The sequence below is a fragment of the Xiphophorus maculatus genome, chromosome 4 (genome assembly GCF_002775205.1).
Source record: "Xiphophorus maculatus strain JP 163 A chromosome 4, X_maculatus-5.0-male, whole genome shotgun sequence".
Taxonomy (NCBI): Eukaryota; Metazoa; Chordata; class Actinopteri; order Cyprinodontiformes; family Poeciliidae; genus Xiphophorus; species Xiphophorus maculatus.
In genome coordinates this window covers 17,966,061-17,994,051 of record NC_036446.1, presented here as the reverse complement: position 1 = coordinate 17,994,051, position 27,991 = coordinate 17,966,061, and the positions used below count along the sequence as shown (strand labels likewise).

Sequence of the window (27,991 nt, the reverse complement as noted above, 5' to 3'; positions counted from 1 at the left end):
ATTCATTCTTAGACACCTTTTATTTAAAAGGTAAATTAGCAGAGCAGTTCTCAACCCAGGCACTCAGGATGGTAATCTAAAATGTGCTCTCATAAACAAAGGAAATCTGTCAGTGACCCAAATCACACAGTCTCCAAATATTGCACTAAAAGCCTTGTTTTTATGTGCTTATTTCTAAACCTTAAATGCCCTTCACAAAATTAACCAACAAATGCAAAAAAAAAAAAAAAATGCTTAAATATAAATAAAAAATCTGTTGTGTAGAAATTTCTGATAAATGCACATTTCTTTACTGTGGCATTTTAAGGAAGGTGTCATATTTCAAAGTACCAAAGCTAGAATGTATTATTACATATGCACCTATGAATTAAATAAGTTTAATCACACTGTATATTTGGTCCCTAAACTTACCAACAATAAACAGACAGCAAACTTTCCATTCTAAACAAAACTACAAATTAGCGTAGAAAAAAAAGACATCCTCTATAAATCCTTCAAACCAGTTCCTGAACCAGTTCCTTCAATCCTTCTATTCAAGTGTGTCCGTCAGTAATGATCTGCTAGTAAGGTGAAAACATGTCTTCCAACTCCTCTGCTACAGACTTTTTGGTTCTGCTCAGTCCAGCCATCTCTGTTGTGTCTCAAAAAACATTTCTTATGTGTCCTCACGGCGGTTGTAGTAGTCACTGAAGAAAGTGAAAATACTGATGAGCACGCACATCACCACAAACAGCACAAGGACGACCCAAAGAAGGCGTCGGCTGACAGAAATCGAGGGACAAAACCGACTGAGGAGAACCAGGATCTCCTCCATCCTCCTATGGAGAAAACACAGACAAATATTTCCATTCTGAAAAAAATAAATTAATAATTTTCTTTGAATGACATGCAATGGTACTGTATTATATAATGGTATTTTTAAAAAATGCAATAGATGTAGAAATAGATAATGTGATTTCAAAGTACTTTAAACTCCAGACCTTCATTGGCAATAATTTTGACGTTACTGTTTAAAATACATATATTATTTATCCTAAATATCTATTTCTTAAGAAAAAAGAAAAGCAGATTTAGTTTACCTGCTGCTCTTATACCTCTTTCCGCTTTCTTCATCCTTGTGTTTTAGCTCCAGCAGTTTCTCTGCTTCCATTTCCTCTGCATGTTTCTCTTCCAGGAGAGCTTTGGTGTGTTTCAGTCCCTCTTGGTAGCTGCAGGTGACAGGGAGAATATTTCAGCTACACTAAACCTGCACCCAACTTTACTGAAATAGTGAGGCTTTTTCCTCTCATGCATAAACTGCACACGGTCACACAGACATCAGTTTTGGATAAATATCAAACATTTTTAGATAAGTTGTCACTGTAGTTCTGTATTTTCTTAAATTATTAAGTGTATCCTTTGTTCTACAGAATCCATAGAAAGCTGTGGCTTTTTGTACCAATATCATTGGCACCTTTGTGAAATGAGATCTCATAGATTTTTTGTAACCTCTCTGAAGACTTTAATAGAAATAAAGTTAATGTCGGGGAAATGTGGCTTTGACAGCTGAACTGTATTTCATCTGAATCACATTCACTAAGTGATAGCAGGGGTAAAATCAGGAATATCAAATGCTGAAACTGAGTTCAAAACTGCTTCAACAAAGTTAGCAAAGTAGTTACATACTTCAAAAAGCAACAGCATGCTATATTTAGTTTAAGTGAATATGATTTGTACATGACAGAAATCTGGCATTTTAGAAGTGCATAGACCTCATGAGATTCAATCCAAGTGTTTCTCCAAAGATATTATATTTTTCTGGGATTTCCCTCCAGCAAAATGTTTGTCAGTTATCTCATATTGAATTTTTTTCACTAAATCGAGCATTGGAGCTCAGTAAAACTTGTTGTTACTAAGAAATAGTTTAGAATAACTACGCGGTATACAAAATGGGCAATTCCTTTGGTCCAAATGATGTTTTTATGTTTCCATAGGACTCCCTTCTCCTTCTGTCAGTACCAGTAACTCCTGATTTAAAGAAGCTTTTAGGAAGCTATTTTCTGTAGCACAGACATTAATAGACTTTTACAAGTTTGGACAGTAAAATCAGTAAACACATAAAAAGGACAGGTGTTTGAGTTTCAGATGTCTCAATAATCTACTTTTTTTGGAGCTAGAAAACTCTCATTTTCTCCGTGATTACACAACCAATGATTTATAGTCAATAAAAATGTCTCAACATAACAGAGCAGAAGGCCTCACCCTTTATTGTACGCTTCCTCCTCAATCTTTGCCTTGATCTCGGCTCTGATCTCGGCTCTGAGTTCCTCCAAGTTTACTGGAGGTTTGGCTGGCTCGCTTTCCGGCTCCATCCCACTCTTTCCACTGCATTGTTTCAGATAGGAAAGAACAGAGCTGTCAGCCTTGGACGGCACCACTATCACAGCAGACGTTATAAAACACTTTAGAGTTAGGCTCCATCAAAACAATGGTGGCATGTCTTATTAATGTATGCGCCACAGCTCTGGATTAGTGCATTAACAGCACTGAACACAAACAGAACAAGCGGAGCTGGCACGTTTGTTATTCTCCTCACAGAGAACATCTGGCTCAGGCATACGAGAGCCGGACTGGAGCTTACTTTATGACCACAATATGACTGCAGTCATGTGCCTGGACTTTGTCAGCGTCTTTCCCAAATGTTTAGATTAAATCTACATTATTGTTTTCTTAAGCCTCTAGTATTAGTTTTAGCTCACTCGGGCTTTTCTCTGCACTGTAAAGCACATTCTGCAGGTCACACAAACAACTCAAAATTCCTAACACAGCAGAAAAAGCTTGGATAAGAAATGATTAGAAGTTCAGGATTTCTCCAGGAACATTGCGTCCAACACTGCAGGAATGACCCTGAAAGATCAAACGTGCATGTTGTGTGTTTAAGCAAACATACCACTCTGGTGTTGGTTGAGCTGCTTCAGTGGAAGAGCTGCTTTTCACATCATTTGCTTCACACTAAAGAGAAAAGTGATACAATTTATATTCTTTTAAAACAAAAGTAGGAGTCAGGTCTGTTTTAAGCAAAAATACTGGCTCTGAAACCGCAATACAAAGCTGTTTTTCAAATAAATGATTTCATCTCAGTTGTAAAAGGGGTGATTTGTTTTTTGACCAGCTCATGACCTTTCATTCAAAAGCGAGTCCGGCTGCATGAGCGTCACTGCAAGAGATGCTTCATACCTCATTTCCCATTATTTCCCAACAGGACAGGAAAAACCTACCAGGACAGGAAGAGCAGCACCCGCTGTGAGTCCCACGTTTGGGCCAGGACCCAACACGCCTGGACTCTGACCCGGGATGTTGAGGAGGTTAAACTTAGGCACCACTGCCACGCTCACCCTCCGCCTGGGTAAAGCCTGCATGGGACACGACAAAAAGCGAGATAGGTCCTCTCTGCTGGGTTTTGATATGAAGACTTTATTTCGAAACTGAAAAACATCCCTGATTACCTTTCCAAGGGTGAGGGACATTGATCTTGATGACCGTGCAACCCCATCATCTTGATTTAAAAAAAAAACATTTGAAGGAATTATTAATTGAAACAGAGCTCAGCATCAACAGCATCAGCTGTATGGAGTTTATTTTGTGCTAAACATGAAATGTTTTCTGGTTATAAAATGCGTAAACAGTGAAACAGGAGAGCAAAAGTTGCATGTTTTTATTGCTTTATTGCATGTTCATCTTCTTACCTCCAGTGTCTACAGCTGCTCCATAACAGCGGTTTGAGTTTTGGTTGGCCAGCTTCTTAAACTCCATCAGCTCTGCATGGTCCTTCTCATATGTCCTCTTCAGATTTTCCACATATTGCATCATAACCTCAGTGGCTTTGTTCATACGTTTCTCCTGTTTGACAATAAAACCGCGTCCATCAGGCCGCAGGGACAGGAGCTGAGCATTCACTCTCAACAAAGAGTCAAACAAGCTGTGAACTATGTGCTGACATTAAGCTGTAAAGTTACTTGCCAGACTTTTTTTTTTTCCAATATACAAAGTTCAACATTAGGTATAGTTTTATTTTGTTTTATTTTTTTACCAACAACACAACACGTCACAGGCAGTTTTTCTAGTAGTTATTGTTTGCTGATGAAAAGTAAATAAATCAACTTTCTGGAAAACACTTCTGTTTCTTTTGATGAAGAAGAACTGATTTAAACCCTGTGGTCAAAATATTTCTGAGCATTTTTTCTGTGTTTTTGAGCAAAAGTATCCTTCGCTGCCATACATTTGAATTCTACACTGTTACAGAAAACCTCTGAGCTGTCTGTGAAAACACTGAATGGATTTCTGAACAAACTGGGCAAAACAAAATCCATGGAAGCTGTCTTTGAGAGAATCACATGCAAACTGGAATCAACAGACATCATCCAGTAAGATGTGCAGCCATCATTGTGTGTCAGGCAGTGAGTGAAGACTTAATTGTGGAGTTGTCTACTTTAAATCTTTACTACCTTCTGTGGCATCATAGATGGGAATATAAATAATTTGGAATAAGTTATTTTAAGAATGCTTCCTTATGAGTAGAACTGCTGAACATATAGTTGGATTAAATTGACATGCTTTGAAATATGACCAAACTGGATTGTACATTTTTATATACAAATTTGGTTTGTCTGTCTTGTAAAGTGCCTTGAGCAGACATGTGTTGTAATATGCAAAACTTAATTGAATTTTCCTGTAATTGAATGATTCATATAAGCATTCAATAAACAAAAACAACAACATGTGTTTAAAAGAATACCTCTGGACTAAAATGAGACTAAAAATGGACTAAAAATGAGAGAAACAGCAGGCAAATCTAAAGAAACTCTTAAGAGTCTTTCAAGAGAAACATCAGATTACAATTAAGTCTGGCTGCTTGGAAACAAATCATAAAAAAGCACGAGCGATAACTCGAGACTTTTTCACATTGCTGTATGTGTTTGTGTGACTGCACCTGCCGAACTGCTCCAACTATTTCTGCTCTGCTGGAGAGTCGTGTGGTCAGTCGGTACAGCACTGCCAGTGTCTCTATAAGGCGTTGGTAAGCTTCTCGTTGCTCCATGTTCTGCCACTGTGGTGCAGTCATCTGCAAGGAAAAACACAACACCATGCCACAAATTACATCAGTCCCCATTTACTAGCACGCCTCTAAGAAGGGAAATATCAAAACAAAGCATTTGTTATTAAGGGCCGACCTTCAGCGCTCCTTTGAACTCCTCTAGCTCTTTCTCAGTGTCTTCCTCTGTCAGGTTCCTCTCCCTCTCTGCTTGTTTCAGTCGAGTCTCCAGAGTATAGTTGTCATTACGAAAAGCAAGCGACAGCTGGACGAAGGCGTTCTGCAGGGAGGTATTTATACTTTATCTCACACATTAAACACTTTATTAAACCGTAGAAGATGGAATTACTTAAAAGGCTACAAAGCTAAAGCAAATACGCAGCTAAATGAGACGTATTAGTGATATGCAGAATGTGAAGCAGAATCCAGCGACCCTGAGCGTGGGGAACAAGCTGTGAGTCTGACATTTGACCTCCTGGTGTTTTGCTTTGTTGATCAAAGCCACACAGCTCAATTTTCCTTACAGGGGCCACCGTTGGGAGGAAATGTATGATCTCTGACTGTCCTGATCCAGACACATCCCCGGGGAGCAGCGAGAGGAGCTACAGCTGGAGCACAACAGCGTCACAAATGTTAGCATTTTCTCCACAGGAAATCGCTGCAAGTCTCTTCGGCCTGATCAGGAACAGAAAAACACTTTCCTGTTGACAGAATAGCGCCAGCTCCACGGCGGATAAATTTTGTGTCAACTGCGCAATTAAGCAGGTTGGCAGCAGACCAGGTTATTACCTACAAATACAAGGAAAAGGTTCAGCGAGTCCATCTGTTTCCACCGCTGGAACACAACAACACTGTTTCACGCTAACAAATCATTGAGGGCATTTCATTTTTATGACTTGTTTGTTTAGGACTTATACTGGCAAGAGTTTGAAATTTATTTTTTATGTTTTCTTCTGAAATAAAAATAAAATATATTTTTTAGTTTTGCACTTAAATTTACAGCTTCTTAAAGGGTTTATTTTTTATGTTCTTACAAGTTATTCAGCTTTCAGTATTTTACCTGCACCAGACAGCTGTTTAAGTTTCTCACCAGCGTGTTGAGAAACAGTTATTTAGAGCAGATATCTACCACCTCCAACTCCAGTCACAGAACGTTTCATAATTGATCAACATTACCATGTAAACATTTAAGCCAGTATCCACTTTAGATATGAATATTTAAAACAAACTCTATTTATGTCAAGAACAAAGCTGACCAGTAGTTGTTACAAGAGAGTTTTATGTAAAAACATTTCTTCCACATAAAATGTGACTGATGACTTTCTAAAGGCAGCTGACATATTAACCATGTCACAGCAGCTTAGGCTAAATCAAACACTATTAATCAAAAACACTGCCCTGTTTCTCTATTAGACACCGAGTACGCCTTCCAGATTTGGTTTTGCATTTGTTTCCCCTGGAATATTATAGTCATTTATGAGTTCCAGGTAAGTTTATCTCATTTGCATTTTGAGATGATTTTATGTAGGCAAAATATTTCCCTGGAACCGACTTGAGCTGTTGGTTTGATGCTCTGGTTAGAAGGAATTTTAATTTCTACAAACTGAGAATTGTCAGACAACCAATTAATGCAGATATTATATTGACTGTCAATAACAACTGCACAATGTTCTACTTCAGACAAGTGAGTTATACCATAATGAGAAAATATTGCCTGGTTTTCAAAGAAAGTTAAAAAATATGACAACTTTATTTTTTTATACTAGACATGTTCAACACATGTTTATGCTTCTGTCTTGGTTTTTTTTACAGTAAAAAACAAGACAGAAGCACAACTTTATGTTTTTCGATCAACTATTAACTCCAGTATCAAAAAAGAGTCATAAACTGTTTTTTTTAATTTCTTCTTTCTGCAGACTTTGTTTGCAGAAAGAATTGTTTACTTACTTATTACAAATGTGAATGATTAAATCAAGACTATGCTAGTCTTTAATAACCAATTAAATATTCATCATGGTATTAACTGCATGGCATACAGAAACAGTAAAAATAACTAACATTAACTTTTTTTCTAACATGCTACTCACATAAACACAAATAAAACCTAACATGGAACGTTCCTGTTAAAAAATAACTCCATGTTCCAGTTTTACCTGGAAGCAGAAGGCTACAAAGAAAACTGCTATCATTTTATTTCTTTCACTAAATTTCAAATGCTCCAACAGGTGCAACCAAGTGACCATATGCATCATTAGCTTCAGTTAAACAAGAACATCAATTACTACAACCACCAATAATAAACCCAAAAGCTCAAATATTCAGAGCATTGTTTTAAACAAATCAGCTCATTTTCTTGTGAAAGAGATGTAGATTTGATTAAATATTTGGCATGCAACTACTTCGTCTGCAAATATAAATAAAAAAGATAAACTTGATCTTATTGACTCTCCTACAAACAAGCAGGCTATTAAATGTTATCACTGAGCAGCTTCAAAAGTGCTGCTTACAGCAGGTTACTTCATCCTGTTTGTATTGAGTCCTTATGTTTCAGGAACTTTAGCGACTCAATGAAAACAAGATTCGTTTCTATCTTTTTACGGTTGTGACTAAAAATATAAAAAAACTCTACAAGGAGAAGAGCATTAAAACCAACCTCAACTTCTTTCTCGGAGAGCGGAGGGGCACTGAAGAGAAATTAGGAAAACCTTTTAGCAAATGAAGAAATATACTTTTTCAGCAAAAGTCTGAAAAGGAAAAAAAGTCAAAAGATACACACCAGCCTGGCAGACCTCGGTGAAGTTTTAGTTTTCTCAGCATTACATCTGAAATGTTTGGCATGGCATCAGATTTCTCCTTCATCTCCTCGCTGCTTGTGGTCTTTGCAGAAGATGGAGGTCCTGCACACATTAAATGAGTATTCTAATGATGTTCTGTTAAAAAGATATACAGCAGCTTAGTGTTTGCACTTTTTTATAGTACAAAGTTTATGGCTCAATCTCCCTCTAAAGTACATAAATACACAGAATAATTTCCCAGTGCCATAAAAAGTGGTCTTTGCCTCACATAATTTAGCAATCATGCCATCTGCTGATAAGAAATAAAAATGTCGTTCTTCATGTTTGCCAGTAATTGGGTGGTATAGAAAAAAAGAAATGAGTCATCATCATTTTTGTGCAGGAACACTTCTCTCTGATTCAGGAAGTTTACACCCTCACTGATAGCACTGAATGTGCAGCCGAGAGAAAGCACTTTTTGTTCTACATAAAGACTGAGTGTGTGGAAGTGCTGGTACCTTTTTCCTGCTCAGCTGCTTCACTCAGCTCCGGTAACTTGGAGCTACCTATACTCTGGTTACGCATCAGCTTGTGCTCCTGGGAACAGGCCCAAACACGTTAAAACATCCAAACAAGACGCAGCTAAATGTAGAAAAACTACACAATGATAGTGTAGTTCAGTCTGCAGAGTGGATGTTTTACCTCTCTAAGTTTGGACAATTTCTGTATGCTGCCTGGTTGGGCTTGCAGGTCCTTGTACAATGAGGACTTGAACACACCATCTCTGGGTTTATCTGAGAAAACCTCGTCAACTGTTGGTGGGAAACCGGAGGCTCCAGTTCTTGAGTTAATGCTGCCGACGGAATCCCAGGAGACCGCCCTCATCAGCGGAGGGAAGGCACCGATTGTTTTGATCTCCGCTGTGCAGGGGGCCTGCTGAGTAGGGGGTCTGGGTACGGGCTTGGCCACCCCCGTAGCTGGGGTCAGGTTTGGGTTTCGACCTGAAATTTCATCTGCTTTACTGACGGCCTGCGGACTCCGAGGCCTGGTGAGGTCACGGTTTTCCTTCTGAACGGCAAAGCGAGGTGTTAGCGTCCCGGACGACACTTTTCTTTTCTCAACCGGCTTATAATCCACCGAAGGCTCATCCTGGGATTAGCAAGATTAATAAAACATTTATCACCTCTGTCGTGTTTATATAAGAGTAATCAATTCAATTCAAATTCAAAAATGCTTAATTTTTTCATATTCAGCATTGATGAAGAAGGGAATTTTAGTTTTTAATACCTGCTAACTGTTTAACCAATGTGCAATATATTCCAAATGTAAAATTAAAAAATGCTTTTATAATTTAGGAATGCTTTACAGAGATAGTGGCATAAAGAGACACATTTAAAAATATCTGAAGAAATGGAGGGTTTTCAAAAGAAAAGATATTAATATTACAGTCTAATACTTAAAAATACAACTCAATATAAATATACTTAGTAACATTAGTTAAGTTTAATAACCCTACAACATACAATTTGGGTGGGTTTAACTAAGGTTCACTTGCAGCAAGTTTGAAAGTGAAATTTTTATTTCCCCACGTATGGTTACATAAGAAATGATTCAGTGGATCTGTAACTCTCACCTCCTGATCCTTGTTCTTTAAATCCAGCTGCTCTGTCCCTGTTGGCGCCTCTAAATGCTAGGACAGAAAATCAGTAAATTTTTCTAGTGTTAATAAATATGACTAAATGATACTTTTGATTCAGGAAAACGTTGTATTCCAGACAAATTGATGTAAAAAAGAAAAAAAGGTTTGGGCATACTAAAAGAAACGTCTGGGTCATTTTTGGTGCCATTGTGAGAGCAGTTTCTTTACCTGACTCACTGACTGTGGACAGCCATGTGTGGCCTCTGTGGTACCTGCAGCTGGAAGGGAAGAAAGCAACTAAGAAAACAGGCGCAATTTCCTGTCAACAAACAAACACGTCTTATTTTGGGTGTTCTAAATGTTGCCAACAATCTTAAATATGCAGTTTGCTAAATTACTGATTTAGATTGGTCAGGTCAATCAAATTTAAACTCTGCAAAATTGAATTCTAGCAGCATGTTTTCCAAATTAAAACATTGACATTGGTTCGTTATGAGTTCTAAGGGGGAAAAGAGTTTGCAATGACCACAGCAAGACCAACCACAAAAGAAGAAGTGAAGTATTATAAATAATTTCTGGCAGATATTTAGATGAGCCCAGACAAAGTGCAGTACAAACCAGTCTGAGGTGGACCAATGAAAGAGCTGCTTCTTGATGAACGTGGGGAGGAAGACGGCGTTGGAGACGGAGAGAGAGCTGAGGAAGAAAAAATTCAGTCGTTAAAACAATGATCCATGCAATAAAGGATACAATAGTTTTTTTTTTATTTAACAAAATATGACAAGCTGTATCCTCTCCTCTATAAACCTCAGCATGATGGAAAACATTGTTTTAATGTTAGTGTGAACAGGAGACGTGAAATGTGCACCACCTGTGGGTGAGTCTGTGAGGCTGCTGATGGATCGGCGTCCCCGGCGGGTCAGGAAGCGGTCACTGACCATCTTGGCCTGTTCGAGAAGCTCCAGGTTTTTCTGCCGATCCTCTTCAGAGAGTTGAAGCTCTGGAAGTTGATCTTTTACCAGGTCAATCACATTACCGGTGCTGTCTGAGAGAAACAATAAACTAGTGATGCATGACGTAGATAATGTAGAAGAGTTGTACTCTTTAATGCTGTTTCCATAACTACATCATTTAATTCAGGGTATTAAAATACCTTTGCATATTTGAAATGGTTTTACTCCCAATAATCTTGATTTGGAGTAAGCTGTATCAATTTACGCCTCTTCTCTGATAAATCTAAAGCTTCCAGGAATAAATGCCAGAAAACAAATCACCAGACAAAAGAATGACATTTGTTATCACCTGTTGATATGATTAACCATTAACTCATAAAGGATTAAAAGGAATCAAAGCATCAAAAGCTTTTCAGGCATTTGGGAGGACACGTCAGAAGATTTATCTGTAAACCCTGGAGCACATCTGCTGAAGACGAAACACTTATTTGGAAGCAGTTTCTGCTGATTGTGCAACAAATGCTAAAACAGTCAGTTAATGGAAAATATTTCCAGGATAAAACTGATGAATCCAAACCACAAACTAAATAGTTCTCATAGCGTTTATTTTTAGACTCCAGCTGCAGCATGTGAGCCTTTGTGGGGTTTACCCACCAACTGTGGTGATGGGTCTTCCAGAGGAGTTTCTGGCCTGGCGAGCTCTGGGACTGTGCGGCCTGAGAGAGGACAGCAATAAGTCAATAACAGTGAAGTGAAAGCGGGAAATCTTTTTCAGGATTGGATGTGGTGGACGGGCAATTACCTGGCATGTTCGAGGTATCGTCCCTCTTGTTGGACAATGACGGCCTTCTGTGGGTAGACGATGGTGGGGGCAGTCAAAATAACGGCTTGACTTTCACCTACTGTAGACTGCAGTCCAACACAATGAAAGAAGAGCCCAGTTATAGCAGGAACCCAGTAATAAAACACTGGACTCATTACTGGAAACTGAGCTGGAAGGTGTATGACACCCCAGTCCTTCCCCAGTTTAAACAGTTCCTGCTTTGTGTTGGCATATTTAATCAGGACAGAGAGGGACACTCTGATCTGCAGTAACTAATGACAAACATGTACTGGCTGGTTTCTGGACTCAAGCAGTTCAGCAAATTAAACTCCTTCCAATAAGAGACTAAAGACATTAATCTTTTTTCCAGCTGTTGTTGAAAGCTGTCAGTGTACAGGCTGCACTTTTCCTAACATTAACAACAAATAAAACAATAAAAACAGTCAGAAACGTTCTGGTAGTGAAAAGCTTCAGGACAAAGAATCACAAGCTTGTGACTCCTATTGGTGGCATTCTCAGAATACAAAGGACAATATTATAATCATATATGCGACAATTATATCACATTATACTGTTTCACACTTAGGATGTGTAATACAGCTGAAGTACTTCTGCTCATATCTATCATACTGTCAGATCTTCATGCTGCCCTATGCCTTATGACAAAGATTTCAATTGAGATATACAGCACTTTACTGCATGTTGTGCTGCAAACTAGCTGTCATTGATAAAAGTAGTCCAAAGATTTATCACGGCCAACAGATCAGTGCAAAAGATTTGCATGCAGGGTTAAATTACTGTATACTGACACACATTTTCATAAAAATGACATCTGACAACTGAGTTTGTTCACTGTCATGAAATGGGAAACGAACCTTTAAACAGACCCTGTCTGACAAAAACCTTCCCTAGACTAAAATATCTCAAAATGAAAGGAAAATCCAACAGCTGACCTAAAAGAACAGAAAGGTCCATCTCACATTTGTAAAAACATCTTGATGACCCCACAGACAAGGCCCATAGGCATTGTTTCCCAGCCCAATCTGACCTAACTAATTAGCTTTGATTAGATTAGAACAACATTATTGTGCATTCTTTTATGTTTTCTTTTCTGTGCTGTATGTATTGCAGTCTTATTAAATGAACCACTGAAGTCTGAGCCTGACGAGACCTGACTATCAAGCAAATAATTCTGGCGCAAACACGGACCGAATTTCGGGTCGGGTTCGGGTTGAGCTAAATCCTAACTACAGATTGGATAACCCTGGAAATTGTTTTGATTTTTCATTTTTGGTTTTTCAGTGCACACACAGTATAACCATCCGAACTGCCTTGTTTAAATGACAACACTGAACTAAAAAGTTTTAAAGTCATTAGTTTTTACAGCCGTAAATTCCTGTGTGAGTACCAACAGCAGTGCTAATAAACTTCACTAAAAGCTAATGGTACCAGGACACTAATAACATAAGAAAACCATGATGTAACACTGTAGACAGACTGCAGATTCAAAGCAGCACTCATCCAATAAAGATGGGTAGTTTTATTATATTGGCATATGCACCATTAGATCCTGAGATGTCCCATCCAGCTTTGGCATTTATGAGCCATTTCAGAGGGAGACCATGCTCAGTTTAACACTTTGATGTCAGTGGACCATTAAAGATTAAGATTAAGATAGCAATAATTCAAATTGTAGTTTTGGTAACTTCAGTTTTTTTCCCCACACAGCCAAGCCTCTGTTTGAACAGTGGAGAGCAAATTAAACAAAATAATGTTTTGATTAATGTGCTCTTCCTGGCAAATTAAAAGCAGCATGTTGGAGGAAATTTTAAAGTCAGATTTATGCCGAAGCATAGATGGAATTACCTCACACTGCCTTTGAGTTATTTGTGAGTGTGTGCTTCTGACAGGGGCAGAGTTTGCACTCACTGTTCTAGGAGAGCTGGATGAACTGTCCAGTTCTTCAGGAGAGTCCTCTTCTTCTTCAGGCAGGGTGGGCATGATGGGGGGCAGAGAGGGGCGAGAGCGGGTGAACGGGAAGGTCAAAGGACTGGAGGACGCCCTCAAGTTACCGTCGCCTTTTTTTAAAGAAAACTCAGGCAGGAAGAGTTTCTTCCCTTGCTGGAGCTGCAAGATCACCAACACATAAAGACACAAAAGTATGTTGTTTTAGTCTGAGCTGAAACACAAGAGGAGGCGGGGAGCGCTCTTCTTCTCTGTACTTGTTAGACGATAAAAACATTAGAGATGAAAGGCACTACTACTAAGCGAGTCAACCACACCATCACACCCTAAACAAACCCCAGAATAGCTCCACACTCTAAAGGCTTGGAAAAAAAGACGTAAACCAACTTGGGAATATACACTAATATACACACTCTGCAAGTTACTTTTCCTCTGAAATCTAAAAAAATAAACTATCCTGAAACATTTGATCAGCCATTCATTAACACCTTGAAATCTATTTCCTATTTATTTAATGAAGATGTAATAATATCATCCTATAGCCTGTGTAGTGCTGGGACTCAACAGCTCTTTAAACAAGTGTGCACTATTAATAAAAGCAGCTGGGTAACAAAGTCTGGATTTTCAGTACAAGGATTAACAAATCTCACTTATTTAATGGCACTCTGAAGGAAACTCTTCCAACCATAGTTTGTGTGTATTTATGTTGATGACATCACAAGAGGCACAAGAATCTTACCAATCAGATGGCAATTACTAAAGACCCTATGGGAGGGGAGCTTTGACATGTTTGGAGTTTGAAAAATGTCAGTTGCATCTGAGTTAACCTTAATGTCCATCATGGAGTTTTAAAGTTTGGCTTCCTGGCAGACACTGCCAACGATGATGCTGAAGCAAAAACAGTGACGATCACATTGATCACCATCACAACTTTGGGGATAACTGGTAGGACTGGGCTCATTCTAAGTCATTTTTGGTGTTTGATGCATGGAGAAGTTTTGTGGGAAACATTTTCTGAGACTTGAAAATGATCAAGAAAATGTTTGAACATTTTTACTCAAAATTATTGTTTGCTGCAGTCATGCTGAAAATGAGTAAATGCCGTTGAAGAAATAAAGCAGAAAAGCAAAAAAAAAATCTGAGTGGAGTTACCTCATGTGATATTCACACTGTCACTATCATGAGGCATGTGATGGTGCCATATCAAAAAGTTTTGATTTTGGATAGGGCAGATTTGTTTTCCTTGATTGAATAACAATTTACAACAAAACATGAAGACAGCAAGCAGTTCTATAGGTGGCACACTAAATCAAACTTAAGTTTGACATAGTAACTTTAAAATTGTGCTCTAAAGTCCACATGCAGGAGAATGCATGCAAATTCTGGGAGTGTGTGTCACATTATTCATGTGTGGCGTGTACATGTCACTCCATCACTACAACCTCTGAGAAATCAACTAAAATATACAAGACAAACCAACACAGATAAAAACACAAATGTCACTTCATGATTATGAAAAAGAAAGCATGAGTTCAGCTGAAACCATTAGATCATTTACATCTGAAGCTAAGCAAAGGTAGAAACTACTGCAGCATAAGTGATTGAAACCTCTAATAAATAAATACATTATTTTCATCCGCTTTTATTCCCACACTGCATATTTCTTCGGGCAGTCACAGTGCTGATTACAAACACTCGGAGGGATGCACTTGGTTGTTATAACACTGAGCTGCACTCGACTCTCACAGGCAGACTGATGCAATGAGCTCCTCCGGGACGGAGTAAAACAAACACAAGGATTTGATGAAAGATTTTATAAAAACACGAGTGCAAGCCATGTGGAAGATTACTGAGAGAGTTAGTCATCACTGTGGAGCTCACACTGATCAACACTGACTATCAGGATTGTAAATGTTGGAGTTGTAATAAAGGGGTCAAATGTTAAAAGACAACATACGAACAAAAGATTTACAGTGGGAAGTGAAATTAGAACAAACATGCAATATCTAATTACAGGAAGAAAGCATAAATCTGCTTATATATCAAACATGTTCATGACAGCTATGGAGTTTGTGACATTAAAGAATTCAGTGAAACGAATCAATCTTTCCTGACTTTTAGATGTTATTCTTTTTGCATGGTTCACTGAACTGAAGGCAAAAACTTCATGTGAAAAAAATGTGTGCAGCCATTGTGTTAACCTTGTTTAAACTCACACTGCTCTATTTTTAGCAGCAAATTTATGCAAATCCAAAAGCAGAACCACTTTAACCCTTTGAAGGAAAGCAGAGCCTTGAGTACGTGCACAAACCAGTGTCAGGGGTTAATGAGGTCTGATGCTAATGGGATTCAGGGTAGTTTAAATTCATCACAAACAGCAAGAGTTCCATATTTATGAATATAGCAGGTGTTCAGTGATGAATTACTGTTTCACAGGTGAGACATGAAAAGCGTAGTAAATCTTCAGATACGGTGAAGTCTAGATTATACAACGCTGCTCAATATCATCACGAACATGACAAGTTCCTGGGAACATAAAGCGGCAGCGAGGTTGTGAGTCACTGGGGAGGAAATGGATTGTTTAACTGTTTCCCAGTGGGCTGCTGGGATATTTCCTGACTACATTAACACACTCTCATGCAGGAATACAAATTCCTTTTCATTCTCACTTTGCAGAAGCATTCAGTGTAGATTCTCATAGGTTGTTTATGTTCATGAAAGATTAGAGATGTTTTCAAAATTCTTCTATTATATTCTAAACAAAACGTCAAAGTCCGATGGCTGGGTTTCCTTAAAAGACGGTCATTTATTGTCAGTTATTGCATTATAATTGGTTTAGAATACTAATTGTTTCTTTTTCTAAGTCTGACTTTATGATTGCTTTGTATTGACATTAATTAGATTCTGTCTTCTGAACTAAATTAAACTATATTACCAGAGATGAACTAAATCTCTGTCTTGTAAAACTAATGAACTCTTAACTATTTATGAGATGTTCCATTAAATTTAATTTATTTTTTAAAGATTAGCACATACCTTCCTAAACAACCTTGGAAACATGGTTCATGTACCACTAGTTGCCATCACTGGATTTGAACTTTGGGCTACAAGAACTTTTATTCTCCAGGTCTCTTCAAAATGTACTAATAGAGCCAAATCCTGACAAAACAATATATTATTTCCACAGATATGAAAAGCATATGACCTTAGTAATTATGCTCAAAAGGTTTTGTCTGAATGCCTATAAATACATGCCAAATTTATTCTTAAGTAAAAATGTTTTTCCTGTTTAGAAAGCTTCGGATTAATCAATCATTAATCATAACATTTTAGCTGTGGCTGTTTATCCTATGTAAGTTCAAAATGGCTGAACATGGAAAGACCATCACTCACGAGATTCTTATATTGGCTAGAAATAAAGAGACTGCTATTGGAAAACCTAGTTTTAATCAATTTAGAAGGAACTTTGAATGACCAATTCCTAGACAAACTTTTTCAAATATCAGTGTCTAAAGAATAATTAGTGTTGTTTGTATTATTTAGCCTTTATATTCGTTTGTGCGATGACAATAATATGCTAATTACTAGCTCTTGCTGTTCTAATCTTCAGTTGAGGTTTTAATGGTAGAGTTGATTCTGAATAAATTCTGCTTCTGAGAAATATACAGAAATCTAGTTTCTTTTAATGTTCAGTGGAGATTACTTAATGAAACACTCTGGAAAAGTTCTCAAATCAAGAATCCTGCCCCGACCAAACACTGTCAGACACGCTGAAGAAATGTTGCACAGCTTGAAAAGGACTGAACCTAAACAAAGGTGCCAACCTGCTCTGCAGGAGGCTGCAGTGCAGAGTGCTGCTCCCACAGACCATGAGACTGAGATAAATATTGCAGAGTAATTGAATCACTCAGATGATTTCCTGTGGAAGAAAAGAACAGAACATGCAATCCTGAGCTCAGATATTTCCTTGTAACCAACTCTTGCCCTTCGTCTTCACACAAACCAGACAGATGACTTGATTTTCTACCAAAATTGTTCAAGAATGAGAGAGAGAAAGGCAAAGGGAGCAGCGTCTTCCTTCCTTTATCGGTTACATAAGCCAACTCCTTCATGCCAGATTTGTTTAAAATTTGGTTGTGTGAAGCACAGAGTTCAGAGCCAGTAGAGGAAGTGGTTTGGACACAGGCACAATCTGAGATAACATGGCAGAGGAAGTGTAAGAAAATAAAAGCTGCAAAGGGCTCTGTGATGTAAAGTCAGGCAGAGGGAGGAGAGTTGACTGAACAGACTTCCAAAGTGGCAAGCCACACATTAGCAATGCAAGCAGTTTTACATAAAGTCACTGCAGTCAAACAGAGCAGTCCACAAACCTTCATGCAGATGGTTCAAGCAGCTGAAGAGATAAAAAAAAAAAACCAGCTGGAGCTGCATGTGTCCAATAATCCACTGAAACCCCACAGCAACAAACAGCTGAACATCTGAACCTGTCCACAGAGAGTGTGCACGTTACCTGAGTCCACCGCTACACTGCTGCGACTCCAGCTGATTTCTCCAACGCAGACACTTCCCACAACCAAGCTGTCACTGTCACAGTTTTCCCCAGAAAACTCTCAGTCCTGAGGGCTTCTTCTTCCTTCTCCCGTCCCCTCTCTTCCCTGGCTTTTTTCAGCAGCAACAGCCTCTCTTTCACTCCTGGGAGCTTTTACCATTTAAGGAGAAGGACTCAGTGCGCCTCTTTAAGCTGCTGTGAAGTGTATGCGTATGTTTGATTGTGTGATCTCAGGCATCTGATCCTACAATTATCCCTAAATAAGACCAGGACAAGATGAAACATTTCTCTTTTGAGAATTGTTCTTATATAGGTGTTAGAAACTTTTTGTGTGCTTTTCTGTGTGAGACAGGCAGAAAGACTGCGCCCGGCTGATCTGTGTTTACTCTTTTGACTATGAGGAATCCACTTCCGAGCTCTTAAGCTCCATAGCTATTTGCTAATCTGCTCTGTCAAAACCTTGATCATTGCTGCTCTTTCTTACTGCGTTGGTGTTTATGATTTAAGTTCGCTGACCACTCAGAGAAAACAAGAACACAGCAAACACACTGTTTGGGGAAAGACAGCTTTAAGGTCACATGATCATTTAAATTACTGCAGGTTGAATGATACCGCTTACAAAAGGAGTAGTTTGAGCCAGAAAGTCACACATTCTTACTCACCTAACTTCAGTGCACTATTGCAATAACTTTAGTTGCTGCTTTTGACCAAGTTTACAGTCCTTTGGTCTTATTCTAATTTTCTATTTCCAACATAGATAACTGGTATAAACAGTGCCTTTGTGTAAATGATGACATTTCACCTTGAGGATTTTATCCAAAACAAGACACCATTGATGAACATAATAACTATGTTAAAAGGTAAAAAAAATATTTGATGGAAATCCAGCCATTGTTTAAAAATACATGACAATTATAGTCAGTGAACAGAAATTACCTTATGATCAAATTATAACTGCAGCCTTTAACTACCTGGTGGGAATTAAAATATCAGAAACACCAGTCTGAGTCTGAACTTTTTAAATATTACTGAATAAAAACAAAAGCAGAATTAAAGTAGACTTTTCTGTAAAACAATATATGCACCATCCAAAAGAGTAAAGAGCAGATGGGTAATAGAGCTTATTGTTTTAGCAGAATACATGGTTCAAAATTAACCAAAATGAAGCAAAACATGCAAATTTATGAAAGCCGCCTTTATCTATGACACGTAGATAAAGCCATTTGTCATGATCAAAACATAAAAATGCACCAGTACCTCTAAAGACAAAGATAAGCAGTTTCCAGTTTAACAGGTTTTGAACATATGGCTTCTCTGTATTTGTTCATCTAAATAAAGTCTTAACATTTTATGTCCTTTGTAATATTTTAAATGTTTACTTGTGAAACTGTTTCCCTTTGGACAGAAAGTGTCCCTGGAGGGTTAACAAGAGAACTGAAGTTGGCCTAAAGTGGATGAAAGTATTTGTACACACAATAATATTATTGTTACTGCTATATCTACCTGGACCTAAGATAGTTTGAGGAAGCATGTGTTGTATAACAAAGGCATATAGTAAAATATACTTCCTGCAAATGTGTATTTTCATGTAAAACAACACTAAAAACACAGTAACACAGAACAATATGCATGCAAACGCTACATAAAGAAATAACACAACATTTTTCATTTTTCAGAAGAGTGGGTCTTACCTCCCAGCAGCTGCCTCGTCCTGCAGCACCTGTTAGAGCCAAAGCAAAGACAGACTGTGAAAACAGTTGATTTGCATTTAACAGCAAGGCATGTGCAATGCAAATGTCAGAGGGAACAGCAAAAAAAGGAGTGGAGAAGAAAGAAAGGATGTGAGACTGCGACAGAAAGAAGAAATCAAAAAAGATGGCAGAAATAAATTTAGTTGTCTTCCAATTGGGGCTGATCCTCACAACATGATGATCTTTCTGGTTATCAAAACTATTGCACCTCTTGCTTCAAGAAGTATGCCACCCAGCCCACCTCTATAGCTAAGGGCAACAATAACCTGGCAACCATCTGAAGCACATCAGGTGCTTGAGCCACTGGCTAAGAGCTCCTGTTGTCTGCTTCAGGGGCTCCCAGGAGGAGCCTTGTAATGCGGTAACAAGTGAGGAACCAGGAGCTAGTGAGTAGTAGCACCATCACAGCTGGTGTTTCCTCACTTCAAGCATTTCTTTCATTGGGAATTGGTAAAAAGTTAAGATTCTGTTCAACTGTATAGCTAACTTTATGAATAAAATTTGATTTTATTTTTAACAACAGTGACCTTAAAGTCAATTTGTATTAATCTGTAGAGTTCTACTAGCATAGTTTAGATTAATAAAACAACAGTTCTTTTTTTTATTTATTACAAAGGCATCTACAACAGCTCTTTGAAGAATTCTGAATTAATATGAGTTAAAATATAATTCATTTTCCATTTGGGATCAATAAATTAATTTTGAATTTGAATTTTGAACAAATCCATCGGACTTCCAAAACACAGAAAGTAGAACCTGCACCAAAAGCTTCATTTGCTAACCAAAAGCAAGCTACCACCAATATGGCACAACACAATGTTACCTTTAGATATGCAGTTGTAAAATAATCATAAAGAACAGACACTGAGGCAACTATACAGCCTGTTACAGTAAGTGCAGGTTTAACTCCAATATGGCGCATAGCCACGTTAGCTATTACTGTTTTAGGAATATAGAGCTTGACATTTTGAAGAGACGCAAAGAAAATGACAATTTTTAGATATACCTATTGCTTCCTAATTACTGATGGGAGAAGCAGAGATAGATAGATAGATAGATAGATAGATAGATAGATAGATAGATAGATAGATAGATAGATAGATAGATAGATAGATAGATAGATAGATAGATAGATAGATAGATAGATAGATAGATAGATAGATAGATAGATAGATAGATAGATAGATAGATAGATAGATAGATAGATAGATAGATAGATAGATAGATAGATAGATAGATAGATAGATAGATAGATAGATAGATAGATAGATAGATAGATAGATAGATAGATAGATAGATAGATAGATAGATAGATAGATAGAATTTATTGTCATTGAACAGGATTCAACAAAATTTCTATTGCAACTCCCGTGCAAAAAGTCAAATATATACAATAAATAAAATAAACAAACACACAATAATAATAGTAACAATATATACAACTAAAATTAACTAAAGGCACTCAACCACACCAAAGAAGTAGCAGCAGGTCCAATTATGGCAAAGTGCAGATGATGTGACAGTGCAAAGTGCAGAACATGATTATATTTATACAATACATGGCGTAATGATGGCTAAAATTACTCAAAAAACTTTGTAATTACAATCTGGATGTCTAAAACACGATAAAGGATGAGATTTTGTGTTTTGAGAACTGGCATAACTAAAGTTGGAGACAGTAAAATAGTGAAAGTTTACTGTTAACTTTTCCTTCAGACTAGCTGGAGATTCTCTTCATACAGAAACATAAAGCAGCATCAATCCTAACCACTTTACTCTTATTGAGATTAATTTCTTTGTGTTTTGAACAATTCCAGTTCAGTTTCAAAAGCAGGCTGAATTATGCCTGATTTTATTTCCTGCTGTTTGTCCCATCCTACTTTATATTTTTATCCATTAATAAACCGGTTGACACTTATGTACTTAATCAGCATTTTTATTTCGTTTTGAAGATCAATAATCACACAGTTACGCACATTTGAATTTCACATTATTTCCAAAAGTTTTTCTTTTCCACCATGTTTTACATTGAGTTTTGTTCTGATCCCCATTTAGGTCAGTTATGAAATATAAGAGATTGTGACCTCTGATGAAACCATAATAACCCTGAATAATCTCCTGCAGTTAGATACTTATTGAAACCACAGAGCTACATCACTTTGCAGTAGAATATGAGTAAATTACAGCAAATTACTTAAATTACTTCTAAACATGTACAAAAAAATCACAAAGGCTGGTGCAAATTAAAAAAAACTGTTGATACAAAATGTCTTTTGGTGAAGACTACTTTTGCCAAAAATATTAATGTCTCTCCAAATCAACATAGAAAACTCATTTGGATCCCTCCCAGTATTCCCAGTGGCCCCAGATAGCACACCCTCCCCTTCCTCTGTACCAGCTGTTGAGTGAAATGTAAATATCGGCACAGTCTATTTTCAGAAATCCCCTGGGATTACCACTAGAAAAGGAAGTAGCTTTAATACGTCTCTGTCTCACTGTGTACCCCATTACCATGATAACACCATCAACGTATTTCTGTGTTGCAGTCACCATACCATTCATGGGCAGCTGTGGAGGCTCTGAGACTTCTGGGAAAACAGGAGATGAAGAAAGAATCTGTGTAATGTCTTTCTGTTCAGGTCCAACATCATCTATGAAGTTTATTGTGCCTGTTTCACAATTCGCTGGCAGCGTGAGACCTGGGGACTTCAGGAAAACAGATATTAGGTGTGATACTGTATTACTAAGGTTGTAGTAAAGATTGAGAAACATCCTCATCTAAAGATGATCATCAAAGTGAATCTTTCTGTGAAAAACACCAAACAATAAATAGATGGTTTGAATAAAACATGTTCAAGATTAATGTTGATGCTGAATTGTAATGTTTGCTTTTACCGTAGCATCCGTGAAATATAAACAAATCTCTCAGAATGACTAACCTGTGATGGATGTTTCTCCCTGACCTCGATCGGCTCTTCAGTGTCCGCTGCTCGGTCTAAAGCCTGTTCCATCTTCTGAGTGATACTCTCCATCTTTTCTCTCACCTGGCTCACCCTCCGCTCGCTCTGCCTCACCAGCTCGGCCGTTCCGAGGGCGCTGCTGACCATCGCTTCGATCCTCCCGAGGGTCAGCAGGAGACCACTTCTGTCCACCTGTGGCTCAGGTTGCTTTGACTCTGAGGCTGAGATCTCCTCAGGCTTGAGGACCACGGCTGAATCCCCCTGGTCCCTCAGCACCTTTTCCACAGTTGTGCCTTCTTCTTGACCTTCTGTGTCATCTCCTTTATGAGTGTGGGGAACTTGACTTGTGAGTTCAGCACAGCCCTGTCCAGATTTCAGAGAGGTATGCAGGTGACAGACCTGCTTTTTCATGTCACTAATGTCATCCTCCGTTAGCAGGAGCTTAGCATGTGTCTCAGGGTGCTCCAGTAACACCGTAGCTTGCTCTCTGCAAGTTGCAACCTCTTCTTCCAATTTCACCTCGACTACCTTCTTGGCCTCCTGACTCTGATTCCCAGTCTGGCTGTGCTTCTGCTTCTTCTTCTGTTTCTCCCCTTTCTCCTCCCACACAGACCTGTGCAGATTAGGATCTGGGTGCCTGAAAGCACCACCACAGCTCTATAAACATCCATTTTACACACGGTTATCTTGTTAACTTGGGGCATTAAAACTGCACTTATGCTAGACAGTAACTCTTGTGGGTTGTGTAATGGAGATACTCATAAATACACTGTCAAAACCAGAAATAATTTTTATAAGCTGGGCCTTGAGACTAACATGTACTGTCTCCTTTCTGTTACCATAACAGGAGAAAGCGGTAAAATCTCACATACACTTTACACAGCTTCTGTCTCAGAGCTGCCTGTTGCTGCTGCCGGAAGGGAAAAGGCCTGTCCTGCACAAGAGAGGATACTAGATGTAAAACTGTTGCTGCATTTAGCTCCAAACATCAGATCAACATCCCCCTCAACCCCCTCCTCACCTTCCTGTGCAGATGATGAACTATTTCATCACTTTTGGTCTTGTGAAGGACATCCTGAATATCTTCTCTGTGTGAATTGGCAACTGGAACACTGTTGCTACCTTGAACTCTGTGAAGCTGTTGCAGACAAAGATATGAAACAGATGCATCTACATAAAGGAGAAGATCTTTGCTGTGGCGATGCCAACCTGCTGCATGTCCTGCAAAGAGCGCTGGTTTGGAGGATTTAAACCGTGGGAGCTCAGAGGAGTGACACAGTGTCGGTCAAACCTGTCAGAATTTAGCACATTTCATTAAACCGCTCCTTCAGTGTTTCTGATGTTCATAAACAAGTAAACAAACTTCTATAAATAATGTGGTGTCTGTCGAGGACAAAAAATGTGATAATGTGTTTTTAAAAGGCTCTGTGATGCATCTAAATCTGAGCTCTACATTGAATGATCCGGTCATATCACTAACAATGACTTCTTTGTGTCACTTTTACTGATGACCAATCTTTTGCTATCAACTGTGTCAATATAGAATTTCGTCATTCCGCGCTTTGCAAGATAAGAAACCATAAATTGATTGCAATTCTTCAAAAAAAAAAAAAAGATAAAAAGACACTTTCAAATGTTTTCCTTGTGTATAGACTTTTAAAAGCTGAAATATTCATCTATTGCACAAAAACTGAAGCTTATTTTAGATCACAACAGCATAAGAGACAAACACAACCAAAATTTAATTTTTAAATATCTTTTTAATTAACTCATCTGAAATGAGTTGGCAGAGAGATAATTTATATTCAAATCCTTCATAATCCCCATTTTAAGAGATATCCTGCTTCAAAGCATCTCCCTTCATGCAAGCTCACGCACAACTGATAAGAAACAAATTCACTTAATTTGATGGGAGACAATTTTTGGTCAAGGTTTGCTTGCAGCTTAGGACTTTTTTTTAAATCTTTGTCCACATAAAACTCAAATTAACCGAATATAACTTTAATACAAAAATATCAGATGCATGAAACTTTTTATTGTGAGTGAATGCGTTTAGGAATGTGGAAATGTTTCAAAGGGCAGACTCCTCTATTCATAAAAAGGCAAAAGTTAGGCGTAATTAAATACTGATTCGTAGCTAAGGCTAGAATACAAGGGCAGAAAACTGAAGCTCCAAGAACCAGAGGCTCGCAGAGCGGCTGGTTCTGGTCAGCTGGCAGCAGGACAGAGAAAGCAGACAGGATAATAAAGCACAGAAGGAGAGACACGGCTGCATCCACAGAGCTAATGAAAACAGGAAGACAAATGAAGAAAAACATGGAGATAGCAAGCAGTTACAGTGATTAAAACACTGACTAAGGCAAATATTTAAAATATACAGTCTAATAAATAAAAGACATAAGAAGTAAAGTTTTACCTTGAAAGCCGGAGACAAGTAATATTTATCCAATGAAAAGAAAATACATAAAAGACAGGACCTTAACGACAATAAAACAAAATCTATGAAAACCTCTAAGGAGAAGCCAGGCAGAGGGAAAAAAAAGACAGAATGAAAGTTTATATTTATTAGGATCCGGTTCTGCAGTCAGAAATTCTTCTGATCTGGTTCTGTCTTTATTTTTTAAACTTCTCACAGTTTAGTCATGTAGCTGTAATGCATCTTTCAACTTTGTGACTTTTGGTAAATAAATATTATTAGTAATTGCCAGCTGCAACATTGGTGACATTTACTACCTCAGAAGTTGCTGATGTGAATGTTCCTGTAACCTCCGCAGCTCTGACAGCAGATCCTGAAACACCAACAACCAGTAAACATGTAACACCTAATACTCACGGCCAGAACCCGACTTCCTTCACCATCTGAGTTTTGTCTTTTCTCACTTTGTCTTGATCAACGTACCTCAGTCATTTTGTGATTTTCCGCATGAAAGTTCTTCATCTTGTCCAGTAGGACGTTTTTCTAAACAGTGAATATTTAAACATAGAATAAAAAAAAAACACATAATAAAACTCTCAATTTATAATCTCCCTAAAATTTACACAACAGCCTAACCCTTGTTATTTCTTTGTGTTTCAGCATCACCAAAGCCAGAGTCTCCACATGTTCAGCCTGTAATCATACACACATGAAGTTATTTGAAACTCAAATCCCTGAGAAAAAAAACACACAGATCTGAACTTACACTTAACTCGGTGTTAGCCCTCTTCAATTTGTTGACATGCTCTTCAGCGTATGCCCATTCAGAAGATAGTCTTTCATTCTGTGTAAACGAAATCTACATTTGTATTCATCCGAACTCACAAAAAGCTTAAAGTTAAAGATGGCTTTACCTTGTCTTCAAGCACTTTAATGTGAAACCTCAAACGGTCAGTCTCATTGGTCTGAAAAGGGATTTTCTAGTGTAAAAATGATGCCCAGCATATACAACAATTGCAGTGTGCTCTATGTTGGACGTACCAGTTGGGTGAAGCTTGTTTGGGTATGACTGGCTGTTTCCTGAACCTCCTTCAGCATCTGACAAGTCTCTTCCAATTTTTCTGTCACAGACTGGGCTTTGATGGCTGATCTTTGAGAATTGTACACAGAAAACAAACAAACACAAATAAAATAGGAAGTTTAAAGCAGTTTCACAATGCAAACTCCTATATTCATATCTAGGTGGGCAGAAAAACATAAATAGAGAATGCTGCTGTAGGTAAGTCTTCTACAGTATTGTACATTCTTCTAAAAACATTTCTTTTAATTTGTAATTATGTGTGTATGTATGTATGTTTATATGTAGGGATAAGTGGATGGATGGATGCCCTTTTGTTGTTTTTCTAAACTCCTTTTCAGTTTAATTCCACAGATGTGCAGTTTTGATAAATATATTAAATGTGCTTTTTACAGGCTGTGTCTCTAACATTTTATGTATTTGCCCCTGTGTGCATTTGCAAGCTGCAATCTGGTTTTTTATGCTGCTTTTAGACCAGTGACTTCTTCATCCCTGAATAACCTTTCAGCACAACTTAGTAAAGAACTCATTTCACTGTGAATACTCTCAGAATGCCCTGTTAGAAGTTATCTCCTTTCTAAGACAATATGACAGCGGGACATTTGTGGTGTTTATAATTGCATATACTGTAATTGTATTGACCAAAGGACATGAAACTTTCAGGTATCTGAAAAGCATACCCAAGAATGAAATAACTGGAAAACGTGAGAAAACATGGCTATGGGTATTTTTATACAGTGTGTGTAAGTTTGAACTGTATATGACAGAAATACATAATTGATTCATACATATTTGTTGTTGTTCTACAATTTTTACATATAACATGTTACATTTTGTGTTAAATATCATGACCTAATTACTTTAAGTGATGATGTTTAGAACTAGATACATTTGTTCTACAACATATGAGAGTAATGCATGTTCTTTCTCACCTGAGCAGCTTGGTCTGCAGCTCTGTGATCTCCAGACTGAGCTGCAGGTTTTCGTCCTCACACTGAGCCAGCATCCTCAGCAGGCTGCTGTTCTGCTCGCTCAGATGGTGACGAGCTTGCTTCAGATCAGCCACTACGTCAGACAGGTCCTTGTTTTCACTAAACCCAAATAAACAATAGTGCTTAAAAGGGACTGAATACTCAAGATAAACACATTTAATTTATGAAGGAAGGAAACTACTGACCAGAAACAATAATGGCCCTCTGTGGGAGTTGCACTGGCTTATAAAAGGCAAATCCAGTCAATGTAAGTATTTTCCTATTAATTTCATTAAGATATTAAAATTGATTTGATCTTACCATTTACAGACACTTCAGAGCAGTCTGACCGAGACAAAGAAATGACGTCTGAGCTGAAGAATAAAATAATTTCATTTGGTGTGAAACCTAAAAAAAAAAATTCTACATGAAACCTTATTTTATAGATTCCACCTTCACAGCTCACTCTCACCTGTCTTCCCTGCACTGAGCAATCCACATTCTCATCGCGGATTGGAAAGTCTCCCTGCTCACGTGAGGGTCCTGGAGGTCAGGGTCCAGGAGCTGTCGCAGGGAAGCCAGTTTGTCCTCTTCTCCGCTCTGAGCTGTGAGGGTTTGCAGGTACTGCATGATGCTGGAGGCCAACACTTCTCCTGAGGCTGAGACAAAAGCAGGAAAAAAAAATTAGCAAAGGTCACAGACAATTACATCCTTATTTGATCAGGTTCTAATGAAAATATGAGCAGCCAGATTACCTGTGTTGCTTTTATCACACTTGTTATACATGATGTCAAGGAGCTCATTTTCAGAAAATTCATTTGTGTCTTTACTGTCTTGAAGCATCTCCCCTGTCCCACAGCTGTATGACGCTGGAACTTAAAGTGATGAAACATTATTGTACTTTTTGCATAGAGAAAGAAGAAATTCAGTACTGCAGCACCCACTGTCACAGCGGTCAGACTTTGCATTTTCTCTCTCCCTCTGGTAAAGGATTTCCATGCACCTTATAAATATAAAATTTAAAAAATAAAATATTGTATA

At 38.0% G+C, this 27,991-nt stretch overlaps 1 protein-coding gene across 2 annotated transcripts; it reads right to left on the bottom strand.

Moving 5' to 3' along the window:
* Window position 1: 1 nt before the first annotated feature.
* mrvi1 (murine retrovirus integration site 1 homolog) lies at window positions 2–27,947 on the bottom strand. 2 transcript variants are annotated; one of them, XM_023332704.1, is made up of 37 exons: window positions 27,706–27,947; window positions 27,423–27,609; window positions 27,272–27,324; window positions 27,157–27,193; window positions 26,912–27,070; window positions 25,943–26,051; window positions 25,816–25,866; window positions 25,668–25,745; window positions 25,538–25,594; window positions 25,385–25,444; window positions 25,219–25,274; window positions 23,695–23,776; window positions 23,507–23,623; window positions 23,358–23,419; window positions 22,465–23,122; window positions 22,081–22,231; window positions 19,466–19,494; window positions 13,190–13,387; window positions 11,240–11,346; window positions 11,092–11,153; window positions 10,356–10,529; window positions 10,103–10,180; window positions 9,713–9,762; window positions 9,479–9,535; window positions 8,548–8,994; window positions 8,364–8,442; window positions 7,848–7,968; window positions 7,725–7,755; window positions 5,211–5,351; window positions 4,970–5,101; window positions 3,726–3,879; window positions 3,486–3,535; window positions 3,258–3,392; window positions 2,930–2,991; window positions 2,242–2,364; window positions 1,080–1,208; window positions 2–818 (listed from the first exon to the last, which is right to left on the bottom strand). In XM_023332704.1, the coding sequence occupies exons 1-37, from the start codon at window positions 27,791–27,793 to the stop codon at window positions 656–658; spliced, it is 4,527 nt and encodes a 1,508-aa protein (XP_023188472.1). In that variant the 5' UTR covers window positions 27,794–27,947; the 3' UTR covers window positions 2–655. The 2 variants fall into 2 exon arrangements, with proteins under 2 accessions (XP_023188472.1, XP_023188473.1); XM_023332705.1 differs by lacking the exons at window positions 27,157–27,193; window positions 27,272–27,324; window positions 27,423–27,609; window positions 27,706–27,947 and having other exon boundaries at window positions 25,943–26,046; window positions 26,912–26,999.
* Between the last annotated feature and the right edge of the window lie 44 nt (window positions 27,948–27,991).

What these genes read in the sequence shown, in the direction of transcription:
- mrvi1 (XM_023332704.1), bottom strand. Translation starts at nt 27,793, where the DNA reads ATGCTTCAAGACAGTAAAGACACAAATGAATTTTCTGAAAATGAGCTC. An exon ending in AGACAGAAGCTGTGTAAAGT is followed by an intron (nt 23,123 to 23,357) that starts GTATGTGAGATT and finishes TGGTGCTTTCAG; the next exon opens with GCACCCAGATCCTAATCTGC. An exon ending in AAGAGGTATAAGAGCAGCAG is followed by an intron (nt 819 to 1,079) that starts GTAAACTAAATC and finishes TTTTCTCCATAG; the next exon opens with GAGGATGGAGGAGATCCTGG.